This window comes from Myotis nattereri (assembly GCF_964212035.1).
Source record: "Myotis nattereri genome assembly, chromosome: 13".
Classification (NCBI taxonomy): Eukaryota; Metazoa; Chordata; class Mammalia; order Chiroptera; family Vespertilionidae; genus Myotis; species Myotis nattereri.
Genome location: NC_138088.1, coordinates 2,401,970 through 2,415,538, shown reverse-complemented (window position 1 = coordinate 2,415,538; position 13,569 = coordinate 2,401,970). Strand labels below are relative to the sequence as shown.

Here is a 13,569-nt window from a genome sequence, read left to right as displayed (position 1 = left end):
GTGAGACTGTATATGAGTGTGTGTGAGTGACTGTACATGAGTGTGAGAGTGTGTGTTAGTGTACGTATATGTGAGTGTGTGTGTGACTGTATATAAGTGTGTGTGTGTGAGTGACTATATGTGAGGGTGAGGGTGAGGGTATGTGTGAATGTGTGTGTGTCAGTTACTATATATGAGTGTGTGTGTGTGAGTGGCTATATATGAGGGTGAGGGTGAGGGTGTGTGTGAATGTGTGTGTCAGTTACTATATGCGTGTTTGTGTGTGAGTGGCTATATGTGAGGGTGAGGGTGAGGGTGTGTGTGAATGTGTGTGTGTCAGTTACTATATATGAGTGTGTGTGTGAGTGGCTATATATGAGGGTGAGGGTGAGAGTGTGTGTGAATGTGTGTGTCAGTTACTATATGAGTGTGTGTGTGTGAGTGGCTATATATGAGGGTGAGGGTGAGGGTGTGTGTGAATGTGTGTGTCAGTTACTATATATGAGTGTGTGTGTGAGTGGCTATATGTGAGGCTGAGGGTGAGGGTGTGTGTGAATGTGTGTGTGTCAGTTACTATATGAGTGTGTGTGTGTGAGTGGCTATATGTGAGGGTGAGGGTGAGGGTGTGTGTGAATGTGTGTGTGTCAGTTACTATATATGAGTGTGTGTGTGAGTGGCTATATGTGAGGGTGAGGGTGAGAGTGTGTGTGAATGTGTGTGTCAGTTACTATATATGAGTGTGTGTGTGAGTGACTATATATGAGGGTGAGGGTGAGGGTGTGTGTGAATGTGTGTGTCAGTTACTATATATGAGTGTGTGTGTGAGTGGCTATATGTGAGGGTGAGGGTGTGTGTGAATGTGTGTGTGTCAGTTACTATATATGAGTGTGTGTGTGAGTGGCTATATGTGAGGGTGACGGTGAGGGTATGTGTGAATGTGTGTGTGAGTTACTATATGAGTGTGTGTGTGTGAGTGGCTATATATGAGGGTGAGGGTGAGGGTGTGTGTGAATGTGTGTGTGTCAGTTACTATATATGAGTGTGTGTGTGAATGGCTATATGTGAGGGTGAGGGTGAGGGTGTGTGTGAATGTGTGTGTGTCAGTTACTATATATGAGTGTGTGTGTGAATGGCTATATATGAGGCTGAGGGTGAGGGTGTGTGTGAATGTGTGTGTCAGTTACTATATGAGTGTGTGTGAGTGGAGAGAGAGAGCCAGTCTGGGGAGATGCAGACAGAGGTGGAAAGAGAGAGACAGGCCAGGAAACGGGGTGGTGGAGCCATGTGAGCAGCTCCCTCCTTGGCAGTAAGCTCCGTCTTCCATTCTGGCTCCTGCGTGTGCCTGGGCGCGGGCACAGGGGTGAGGATGAGACATGGGTCCTGCTCCCACGGAGGGAGAACCGGTGAGGAGGCCGGTGGAGAGTGCTGGGTGCCGCGTGTAAGGACAATGCTGTCTTTTTCCTGTGCTCACGGGCTTCTGGTCTTCAGGTGAAGTCCCTCCCTCCTTCCCCCCCTCCCTCCCTCCCTCCCTCCTTTAATGAGTGCACCTTACCTCCCACGGGCTTACCTCCACAGGCGGGTAGACAGAGAAGCCAGCCAGGCAGTCTCTGTCCAGGGAGGGAGCAGCCGGTTCCCTCAAATGCCTGGGTCCTCAGGTAGGGGTGCAGGGCTGCGGGTGGGGAGAGCTCTTGGGGGTTGGGTTGTAGAGCTGGGTGTCGCGGGGTTTGTACAGATCCTGGGGCTGGGATGAGACTGGAAGTCGCCTGCGGGAGGGTGAGCAGCACAGGCAGCCATCTTCCCCCCTGGCATCACAAGAGGCTGCAGGGGGCGGTGCTGGAGGGGAGGCAGGGACTTGCTCCCAAGGTCTGAGCGGCCAGGGGTTTGGACCTTATCAGAGAGGGAATAGGAACCAGGAAAGCGATTCAAAAGCAGGATTTTAGAAGCATGTCTTTAAAACCTTCCATGAGTAATGAGGGATTTAATCCAGACCAACTCGGTCACTGGCTGCCTGTGTGTCATGGAGAAGAGTGTGCAGTCCGGCGGGAGTGCCCGGCTCCTCTCACGGTGCTTTATGTGGGGGCATGGCCATGTCCATCAGAGCCGGAGACCGGCCTTCCGGGGCAGCCCTAGCCTATGTGAGGGCTTGTGAGTTTGGACACTTACTTGTAATGTGAGATCAACCCTTATATTCATGTGGGTCTGCGCTCACATTCGTCTAAGGAACCAGACGAGTACGTAGTTGCCAGTGCAGGTGAGCATGCCACCCTCTGCAGGTGCAGTGGAGAGCCAGCACCAGGCGTAGGGGGAAAGTGGGGTCATTGCTCTGAGAACAAACCATTCATGAAATAAAGATGAGCACTGCGAGAACGGGAGAGGACATGAGGACCGAGGGGTGAGCATCCATCACTGGGCAGGACCTGGGGTTCCGGTTGCTGCCTGGCTGCGCCCCCTGCAGATAGGAGCTGACCCAGGCAGGAGCCAACCTAGTCTTGCCGGCTCCCCTCCAGGCCAGGCAGCCAGCCTCGGAGCAGCTGGGCCCCTCAGAGCAGGCCCTCTGGTGGCCAGGCTGACCCTGCCTGCACACCCTCCTGCTCTCCATGAAGATTCCACCTGGGGCCTCCTTTTGGCTCTACCCCTTCGCGTCCCCACTCCTGATGCTTTTCCAACTCCATGAAGAGGTGCCTCTGCTACACCTTCTCCAGCCTCACTGACACCAGCCTCACAGCTGCCCGAGGCTCCAGGAGGGAAGGCGTCCAAGTGCCTCTGTCATCCTGTCCCCTGGGTTGGTCACTGGTGGCCCTGGGGTTACTCTCTTAAAGGCCCTGGGGATGGCAGGAGAGACACAGGGTCAATGAGTCATGCGTGAGTCAGCACGCATCCCCTGTGCCAGGGAGAACGGCATGTTCTCCTGGGCTCTCCTCCATCCTCAGAACATCAAGGGGGCATCTGACCCTAGGAAGTAGGGCTCAGGAGCGATCCAGCTGAACCGGGAGGCAACGCGGTGCCTGTGCTAGGCCATGCTCAGGTGTGTCCTTGGGTGTGCCCTCGGCCGTCCTCGGTGTGCCCTGGGCCGTCCTCAGGTGTGTCCTGGGTGTGCCCTGGGCCGTCCTCAGGTGTGTCCTTGGGTGTGCCCTGGGCCGTCCTCAGGTGTGTCCTTGGGTGTGCCCTGGGCCGTCCTCAGATGTGTCCTGGGTGTGCCCTGGGCTGTCCTCAGGTGTGTCCTGGGCCGTCCTCAGGTGTGTCCTGGGGTGTGCCCTGGGCTGTCCTCAGGTGTGTCCTTGGGTGTGCCCTCGGCCATCCTCGGGGGTGTCCTGGGTGTGCCCTGTGCTGTCCTCAGGTGTGTCCTGGGTGTGCCCTGTGCTGTCCTCAGGTGTGTCCTGGGTGTGTCCTGGGCTGTCCTCAGGTGTGTCCTGGGCCGTCCTCAGGTGTGTCCTGGGGTGTGCCCTGGGCTGTCCTTCCGGGCTTTACAGACCCTGTGGAACAGGAAAAACCCGGAAGGAACACAGGAAAGAGGAGAAGGCAAGATTCAGCAGCTGAGGAGCCCCCCGCCCCGCTCTAATCCCAGGGCCACTTGCTTGGCCAGTAGTTTTCTTTTTCTGGGAGCTGCAGGCTCTGCCAGGGGAGCCTGTCCTGTCCAGCTTCCTCCAAACTTTGCTGGCTGCGAAGAGAAGGGGAGGTTGTATTATCAACCCCAAGAGCGGCTGAAGTTCTCTCTCCAGTTCTCCAGCTTCCAGGATCTCTGGTACCAGTTCGTGCCTTTCATAGATCCTGAAACGACAATAGTCTGTAGAGTCAATGTTTGCCAACGCAGCTGTGGCCTGACTGTGGCTAATGCAGACACAGGAGCCGCGTCAGGAGGTCCTGACAGCCAGCGGGAGGCTGCTGGTCAGTGGGGGCAAGGCTTGTCCAGAGGCTGGGCCCAGGCCCAGGACGGCGTCACGGAGCAGGGGCGGCTGGGGCACGCCACTGTACTGGACAGCACAGCACCCGCCCGCCTCGGCACCCCTTCCTTCACCAGCTTCAGCCTGCTGCCCTCGCTTGGCCACGTCCTGCCCGTGGCGATAGGCTCGGGCCCTTTCAGCACTCTCCTTCCAAAAGGAGGGGAGCCCTGGCCTCCCAGCGGAGGGGCCCTGAAACATGGCAGTGAGCGGATACTATCAGAGATGCACGAGTCACCACAGACACAGGAGACCCAGGAAAGGTTACGGGGAGAACAGGATCGGCCATGCTGAAGGGACTTAAGAAGAGAAATTTTTACAAACTGTTGAAGGAGTTGGGGAAAGACAGTGTGTGCATCACACATAGTTGAGCAGTGAAAAGGCTCACAGTCTCCAGCTGCTTCCGCTAAGAGTGCCCCTGACATTTGCCACCCAAAGGTGCTCTCAACTCAGGATGGTCTCCCAACAGCAGCCGTGTGTTCGGCGGTGTGGGCTTCAGGTCACTGGCGTCTGTGTGCAAGTCACGAGCTAAGACAGGTGTGGAGAGTGTGGCTCTGCTCTCCCCGGGGGGCTGGGAGCAGGGAGGGATGCAGAATGGCCTGTGAAGCCGGCTGAGTCCTCGCTGGGTCAGCACGTGGCTATGCACTTGGCCAGAGGGTTCAGGCCAGCCCCTTAGGGCTCCCACTGACTGGCTCCTCCCCAGCCGGCACTCCAGGGGCAGCCGCTGGCACGGCCTTAGATCTGTGCGGTTTCTTCATCTTTTTTCTTTGAAAACACACTAAGGACTTTCACATTGTGTGGGGTTTCTGACCCCCGTATCAGGCGGGCCGCAGACGGCTCTCGCCCTGCGTGGGGGCGTCTCACACAGCCTGAGCTCCTGGGATGCTCGCCCCAGGCGGAGCTTGGCCTGCCCTTTGCTTGGAGTTTGAGGTCAGCGAGGTGTGGGCAGCAGGCACGACCTTGCCTGGCACACGGCACAAGAGCTGCCGGAAAAGGGGCTGCGGCTTCCAGCACCACACGGAGGGCGTGGCGCCTCCACGGAACCAAGGAAGTCGACTGCACTGTCTGTTTCTGAGGAACTTCAAAGCAGTTTGATGTCCTTGGTTTATTCTCAACAAATACCCAAGTTATTTGAAAGGAAGGTCACATGTTCTCTTTTCCTTTCTTTCCTAAGCAAACAAACAAACAGACCAATTTTCTTGACGCCGCTCACCCTCACCGTATGGAGAGACTCAGGGGTTATGATCCCTCCCTCTCCACAGCCTCAGGCCTCAGGATACCAGGAAGGTCGGCTGACCCTGGGAGTCCCTTTCTCTGCCACTCCCGCCCATCACCCCCATCCCCAGCCAGGCCCAGGCCGTGAGCCTGCAGCACAGGGACACGCCCTCCCGGCATCCCCGGAGGTAGCTCAGGGAGAGCAGCCTTCTGGCACAGGTGCTTCCTGCTCCAGACGCTGCCTCTGTACCTCTGCCCCGTGTTTCCAGGGTGTGTCCCGGGGTGTGTCCTGGGGTGTGTCCTGAGGTGTATCCCAGGAGTGTGTCCTGGGGTGTGTCCCAGGGTGTGTCCTGGGGTGTATCCCGAGAGTGTGTCCTGGGGTATGTCCCGGGGTGTGTCCTGGGGTGTGTCCCGGGGTGTGTCCCGGGGTGTGTCCTGGGGTGTATCCCGGGAGTGTGTCCTGGGGTGTGTCCCGGGGTGTGTCCTGGGGTGTGTCCCGGGGTGTGTCCTGAGGTGTATCCCGGGAGTGTGTCCTGGGGTATGTCCCGGGGTGTGTCCCGGGGTGTGTCCTGGGGTGTGTCCCGGGGTGTGTCCTGGGGTGTGTCCCAGGGTGTGTCCTGGGGTGTATCCCGGGAGTGTGTCCTGGGGTATGTCCCGGGGTGTGTCCCGGGGTGTGTCCCGGGGTGTGTCCTGGGGTGTATCCCGGGAGTGTGTCCTGGGGTATGTCCCGGGGTGTGTCCTGGGGTGTGTCCCAGGGTGTGTCCCGGGAGTGTGTCCTGGGGTGTGTCCCGGGGTGTGTCCTGAGGTGTATCCCGGGAGTGTGTCCTGGGGTATGTCCCGGGGTGTGTCCCGGGGTGTGTCCTGGGGTGTGTCCCGGGGTGTGTCCTGGGGTGTGTCCTGGGGTGTATCCCGGGAGTGTGTCCTGGGGTGTGTCCTGGGGTGTGTCCTGGGGTGTATCCCGGGAGTGTGTCCTGGGGTGTGTCCTGGGGTGTGTCCTGGGGTGTGCCCCTAGGTGTATCCCAGGGGTGTGTCCTGGGGTGTGTCCTGGGGTGTGTCCAGGGGTGTGTCCTGGGGTGTGCCCCTGGGTGTATCCCGGGGGTGTGTCCCGGGGGTGTATTCAGGCTGTGTGTCCTGGGGTGTGTCCCTGGGGAGCTCATTTGCCTTCCAGAACCCCAGCTTCTCTTATGTTGTGGGGAGGGGGGTGATTACGCATCTTTTGAGCATCATGAACACGGCATGCAAATGCACGGGCACATTGGGAGCTAAAGGGCTATTCTCTTTGGCCCCATCAGATAACACCCGCCTGTGCCTCCAGTCCTGCAGGCATCTTCCCCCGGTCGCTGGGTGTGACGGCAGTGATCCTACCAAGTGGGAAGGGAGGCGCATGCCCAGGCTGGCTTGTGGGGCTTTTGTACTAGGGACAGTGTCCTAGGGACGGGTCCCCAGCTCGCCAAGGGCTGGCCCTGCAGCCGAGGGAGGAGGGGAAATGGGCATGCTCACCACTGTCCACAGGCCCTAGAGGCCAGGGTCTGCAGCCTCCGAGAGCTGGAGAAAGCCAGCCGTGGCTCCCGGTCGTGCTCCCAGAAAGGGGCCTGGCCCTGAGCTGTCTGCCTGGGGTCAGCCGGCCGGTAGCATGTGGGTTCTTGACTTCGTGCAGGAAAGATTTCACAACACAGGCCCAGGTGACTGAGGCAACGTTTCTTAAAGCCGGACGGAAAACAAAGGGTTTCGCATAGAAGACGCAACAGGAGCGCCCGGCTGGCTCTCTGGGGAGTCAGAGGAAAGGGGGTCTTGGGGTCAGGTGGAGGGGACTAGCCTGGGCGGAGCTGCCACTGCCCATGGCGCCCCAGGTTGCAGCCTCGTGGGGTCCCTCAGAGCAGGACTGCTTGGCTGTGGGGAAGGAGAGGGGGCGGCAATGGCGGCGGCTCCCTGGGGGGAGCGCTGGGCCCTTGGTCTTGGGGGTTATTTCTCTCGCAGGCGGGAATCTGAGGGGAGGCCTGGGGAGGGTTCCAGCAGAACCGTCACCAGTCTCCAGGTGGGCTCCTCCAGGGCCGTGGTGGCCTCCGATGGGTCCGTGCCAGGGCAGGGGTGTCAGGCATCACAGCTGGTCCTGGCGCCGCCCACCTGGTTTGGTGGTTTTTCTGGGCCTGGAGCTGAAATACAGCCGAGGTGTCATCTGTGGGAGATGCTCTCTGCGGGAGGGGCCTGCGGGGACTGCTCTGCGGGGGCTCAGCCAGGGCCTCGGCGTCCTGCCCCCGCCTGGCTGCGGGCCGTCGGGGAGCTGGGGCTGGCTGACCTCCCTGTGCTTCCCTCCAGGACAAGGAGGTGAACCTGGAGCAGGTGCATCGGCGCATGAACAGCCTCCTGGATGAGGATGTCGCTCACAAGCAGATCTCCCCGGCGTCCATCGAGCTCTCGGCCCTGGAGATGGGGGGGCTGGCGCCCGGCCAGGCCCTGGAGCCCACGCGGGAGTACCCGAACCCCCAGCTCTCGGTCAGCACCTTTCTGCCGGAGCAGAGCGGCCACGGCCCCGGCCGGACTCTCACAGCAGGGCCCAGCGGCCTGCCGCTGCCGCTGGGCGGCTCGGCCACCATGCCCTCCGTGCCCTGCAAGCACAGGTCGCCCAACGGGGGGCTGTTCCGCCAGAGCCCGGTGAAGACCCCCATCCCCATGGCCTTCCAGCCCGTGCCCGGGGGCGTCCTCCCCGAGGCCCTGGACACTGCCCATGGCACCTCCATCTGACCAGCCTCCGCCCTCCCGCCGCCCACCCACCCGACCAGCAGAGCTTTTTAATACGAGGAAACCACACACACACACACACACACACACACACACGCACACGCACACACACGCACACGCACACGCACTCGTTTTTCTTGTACATACCTGTAAATAATGACAGAATGGAGTGGGGTAAAAGTGTATTTTGAATATTCCCAATTTTCGAAGTCAGTAAAAAAAACCACAAAAACGGTGTGAATGACTTTGTAAATTTTGTTCTATATGAATAAAAAGGCAAATTCCTTGTGATCGTTCTGAAGTGCCAGAGAAGCGGGCCTGGCCTTCCTGAGGGCAGGAGGGCGGGGTGCGGGGCTGCAGGGAGGTGGGGGAGGGAGGAAAGGAGGGGGGTGCCGGCCCCAGAAGCCCATGCTGCCAGCCCGCTCTGTACCTCCTCTGCGGGCTCCTCTCAGCCCTCAGGCAGGTGAGGGCCTGGGCGCCTGGGCCTGGCCGGCCCTGTGCGATGGGGACTCGGGGCCAGGGCAGGCCCGCTGGGCGCCCGCCACTGCATGTGTCCCGGGCTGCGCCGAGGAGAGGAGCGCCAGGCGAGGGTCTGGTCTCTGAGGGCTTCGGAGCCCTGCGCTCTATATTGGCCTTGGTTCTTCTTGGTTTTCTCACTTAGAAGAATCAACGGAGAGCAGGAGGGATGGGGAGCCCCACCCCTGCCTCAGAGGGGTGGGCGGGAGGGGGGGCGTGGGGAAGAGGGGAAGAGGGGAAGGGACCCTAGCGCCAGTGAGCAGCAGCCGGGCCTTCGAGGAGTGATGGCTGGTGAGGTGAGGACCGGGCTCTCGCCTGCAGGGACGTGAGCCACAGCCCCGGCTGCCTCTGGGGCTGCCACCAGGAGCACCATCTGCTGTGCAGGAGCCCACGCGTGCCCAGGCCCTGCTTCGCCTCTTACCGCACCCGGAGCCTTCCAGCCGCGATGCGGCTCCCAGCAGGCTGGCCGCCAGCGCAGAGCGCAGGACCAGGCCCATCCTACGGTGGTGGCCTGCTGCTTCCTGCCCCCAGCTGGAGGCCTGGCAGCAGCCCCTCCTCCCCTTTCGGGGCAGTCAGACATAGAACCAGTGAAAACTAGGAGCAGCTGCCACCTCAGTGGTCCCTTCCTCTCCTGCTGCAGACCAGGAGCTGCTCTGCTGACCTGCAGGATGGGACGGAGGCAGCCCCAGCAGCACTCGGGGACGCCGGGAATACAAAGTCCTGCTGATGCCTCCCCTGTGGCCTGGAGGCTCCCTCCCCAGATGGATGTATGAGGGCCGGTCTCTTCCCCAGTCCCGAGCGACCAGAAGAGCAGGGAGGAATGGCCTCCTTGTTACAGAAAACCGGAGAAGAACCAAGCAGCGCTTAGAGAGATGGGGTTACATTTATTATTACGCACGGGCCCAGAGGAAAATGTCTCTAGAATTCTGGGCGAAGTCACACAGGAAGTTTCCTGTATTTATACCTTTTTACCCTCTTTGTCTCCCAAATATGGGGTTTTTCCGATTCCCTTTGCAAGTTCTTAAAGGGCCCTGTGTGCTGGGGCTTTGAGACCTCGACCAAAGGGTTGGCCCAGTGCCAGCACTGATAACTTCATCTGGGGAAGGTTTAATGGCCTCTCTGAAATGAGAGTAGTCTTATTTTCCTTATTATTTAAGCCAGCAAGCATCTACAGAAGCCAAAATGCAGGGTTAACATGTCAAACAGCAGTTGTCATATACGATGGATGCTTCAGCATCACATGCAGCGGAGAGCGGCCTGGAGGGGTTCATAGTCAGGCTGTGGGTCTCCGATGCTCAGGGCCTGACACCAGTGCTTCCAGGTGGCCCTGGCATGTCTCCCATCAGAGCATAGGAGCGACGGGCACGTGCCGGATGCCCGGGGCCTGCCCGGCTTACCCGAGGAGCAGCTCCACGCCTTTCCAGCAGCAGGGTGGCCTGCCCGATGGTCAGTGTTTCATCTATTTTTTTATTCAAATCGTGGTCTCACTGCCGTATCTCTCACCCACATGGGTTTCCTCGGAGACGGCCTGCCTTCTAGGGAATACCATGGCCTTTTTCTTGGGCAGCTTTGCTTAGGAGGGTTTCAGGGAGAGGTGAGAGATGACGCACGTGGTGTGTGTGTGTGTGCGTGTGTGTGTGTGTGTAAGAGAGAGAGTGCGCATCTCTCATGGTGTGATTCTGCACCAGGTTTATGCTATTTATAAACATTTCTTAGCCTTGGCATGAGGGAAAATGACTGACTTCAAGCAAGTTCTCTAGGAAAAGAGATCTCCCGTCTCAGATTTGTGTCTGCTCAGAATGTATCACTTTTTCATGCTTTGCTCTTTGGATTGATAACTGGCTAGTCCATACAATGTGGGCATATTTTGTGCCTTCAGACACTGCAAATAACAGTCGGCATTTGGATTCAAGTTGTTTGATAATAAAATCTGGCTTTCTCTCTGCTCTCCTCTGGGTGAAGAAGTGCTGTCTGTCGGTGCTGCTTGCTGTGGCCGGAACCGGTCTGTCCACTGCTGCGGCCAGTCCTGGGGACGGGGCTGACACTGGCTGCGTCGGGCTGGGACCTGCCTCTGCCAGGACACCCAGGCACAGGGTTTACTGAGTCTCACTGGTCCCTCATATTAATGACACTAACACCGACCCCGACCGAGAGCTCCGCCATCTGCACAGCGGGCGCCGAGCTCCCCTGTCATGGCCTCTGCCCCTGTCATGTCCGCACAGGCAGCTGCTGGGAAGCCGGGGCTCGGGAAGGCGCCTGTCCCGCGTGGGCTGTGGAGGAGGCGTGTGGGGTCCAGGTGGGCAGAGTGCGGAGCTCGTGCTTCTGCCCAGGACCCAGCATTAACGCCTCGAGGACCATGTGGGCGCAGGCTGAGACCCTCTGTGCCTGCCTCGCTGGCAGCTGGGGGCGGGGTCAGGACCCGGACTAGACAGATGCCAAGTGTGAGTAGAATAAGAGAGAGCGGTTTCCCCTTGGGTCTCGGTTCTCCAGGGTATGACCTTGAACCTGGGGTAGAGAATGCACCTATAGCACTGGGGCCCTGACTGCCAGATGCCGTTTCCAGTTCTAAGCTCTCCTGTGCCAGGAGCCTCTGGATCCACGAGACCCCAGGCCAGGCTGGTCCCTGCACTTGCCCCTCCCCTGTGGAATGGGTCCCTCGCCCCTCGCCCCTCCCCTGTGGAATGGGTCCCTCGCCCCTCGCCCCTCGCCCCTCCCCTGTGGAATGGGTCTCTCGCCCCTCGCCCCTCCCCTGTGGAATGGGTCTCTCGCCCCTCGCCCCTCCCCTGTGGAATGGGTCTCTCGCCCCTCGCCCCTCGCCTGTGGAATGGGTCCCTCGCCCCTTGCCCCTCGCCCCTCGCCCCTCACCCCTCGCCCCTCGCCTGTGGAATGGATCCCTCGCCCCTTGCCCCTTGCCCCTCCCCTGTGGAATGGGTCCCTCGCCCCTCACCCCTCGCCCCTCGCCCCTTGCCCCTCGCCCCTCGCCCCTCGCCCCTCGCCTGTGGAATGGGTCCTGAGCCCTGAACCCTGAGCTGTTGTGAGGACCAGCGATGATGCAGGTAAGTGCCTGGGCACTTGCACCCTCACCAGGGGCAGGCCTTGGGGTGGCCTGCATGCCTACAGCATCCTACCTCTTGGTGGCAACTGCTGAGCCTCTGAGCTTACCCACCGCCTCACCCGCAGTCGCATGGCAGCACTAACTCCAGCCGGCAGCGAGCAGTGCCGGGGCAGTGAGAAGCAGCTTCCATCTCGCCCAGCACTGAGGGCTTGCAGTGTGCACCTGACCCCCCACTCCCGCCTCCCAGGAGCTGCTAGTGTGGCAGCCCTGGGTTTGTTCCTGGGGCAACCCTGGGGCAATGGTTCTGACTGTTCCCAGAAACGGGAGAAGCCCCGAAGGCAGCCTGGCTCCCAGGGGCCGGGCTTGATGGCTAGCTGTCCAGTCAGCGCCCTCAGCACGGGGCTGTGCTGGTGAGGAAATGGGACGGGAGCAGCCGGGGGTGGGGGGTGGGGGGCAGGGGGTGGGGGGCAGCTGGTGCAGAGGGGGCTCGGCAGCTGTGGGCACTGAGGAGCCGCAGGCGTTCAGCTGGCGGGTGAAGGGCACATCATCTGTGCCATGAATCTCGGGACCTTCAGTGGCTTCTCGGGGTGGCAGCCCTCTGCTTCTTGAAGTGACACCCTAGTTCCTCATGTTTTGTAGAGAAAATAGACCCATGATTCTGAGCCACGATGGGTATGTGTGCTGATAACTTTACATTTACTTGTGCCTGTTTTTAGCTTCTGCCACCGCCTGAGTCTGAACCGCACACCAGCCACCTGCGGTCTGGGCCAGGCTGTCTCGGGAGAGAAGGCGCTCTGCGTGCAGGAGGAAAGGACAGCTCAGCAAGGCCCTGCAGTGGGCAGGAGGGACACTGGCCGGACTCTGAGGAGGGGCTGTCCCCCAGGGAGGCCCTGGGCAGAGCAGCGGTGGCTGTAACAGCAGCGCACTCCCCTGGAGGCAGGGGCTGCCACAGGCCTGCCAGGAGGGAGCCATCTGATAGGGCTCCCAGGGAGAGGAGGAGAGGGTGGTGGGGGAGGGGGAGACGCTCACTCTGCTCTCACTGTCCCCTCCCCTCGGGTCCTCTCCAACCCCAACAGCTGCGCAGGGAGCCCTGGAGAGTGCTCACACTGACCAGCCTCCTGGGACAGAAAGCGGGTGGAGAAAACGAAGAATGGCTGTGGGGTGTGAGGAGGAAGGGAAACAAAACACACTTAATGTAGCTGGTGCGGAGAAGTCGAGGGGTTCCCATGGGTTATGTGCTCATCATGTCCTGGGAGAATTATCTTTTCTTATCTCATTTCTTACCTCAGAAAACGAAGAAAAGATGTTTGACAAATGCGGGTGATGAGACAGCGGTTCAGTGGTTTGCTCCGGGTGGTCCCGCAGGTCTGTGGGCCTCAGGACAGCCCGAGCCCCGCCACCCGGACGGCCCGGTGTGTTCAGAGCCGCAGTGAGTAGGCACCTTCAGGGCCCGAGGATTCTGCAAACTGTGGTGAAGGTGGCAGAGTGGGCTGCATGGCATCTGTGGAGAAAGCACTCGACTGTTTTCCACGGTCAGGGCAGAGTGCCTGTGCCCAGCAAAATTCTAATTGGTTTGTTGGAGCCAGTCTTGGGAGTGGGTCCCCCAAGAGGACCAGGCGGGGAGCTAGGAGGCCGGCGCTGGGATCAGAAAGTGTGCTGTTGACGTCTGGTTCTGCTCTTTTCTCCTGTCTGTCCATCAGGCACAGCCTCCCTGAGCCTCGGCTCCCGCATCTATGAACGCAGGACAGTGCGGGCAGCAACCCCCTCACCAAGGGTGAAGTGAGAAGACGGGAAGAAAGCCTCTGTGGGTAGAACAGAGCACGTGCTCATCCGGGATGACCATCATTACTGTAAGGAATATGGTGGCAAAGGGCCCAACTGCAAGGCCACAGTTCTAAAATATATTTTTTTAAAAACTATAAAATACACTCAGAAAGGTGCACAAATCATAAATGTACACAGCTCGATTCATTTCAACAAGCCGATTGCTCTCTTGTAGCCACCAATCAAAACAGAATAGGACATTGCCGCCTTCCTAAGCGATACCCCGGGACCCCGAAGGTAACCAGGCCTGCCAGGCTTGCACCACAGGTTAATTTCAACCATCTTTGAAATATGTAAGGGACC

General features: G+C 59.6%; 1 protein-coding gene across 1 annotated transcript in view; it reads left to right on the top strand.

The window, feature by feature from the left end:
- GRID1 (glutamate ionotropic receptor delta type subunit 1) overlaps positions 1-8,177 on the top strand; it is a 589,948-nt gene extending 581,771 nt beyond the window's left edge. Inside the window, exon 16 of the mRNA XM_081105443.1 lies at positions 7,449-8,177. Coding sequence (XP_080961569.1) covers positions 7,449-7,874 — 426 coding nt within the window. The 3' untranslated portion in view covers positions 7,875-8,177. The remainder of the gene's footprint in view (positions 1-7,448) is intronic.
- Positions 8,178-13,569: the final 5,392 nt, after the last annotated feature.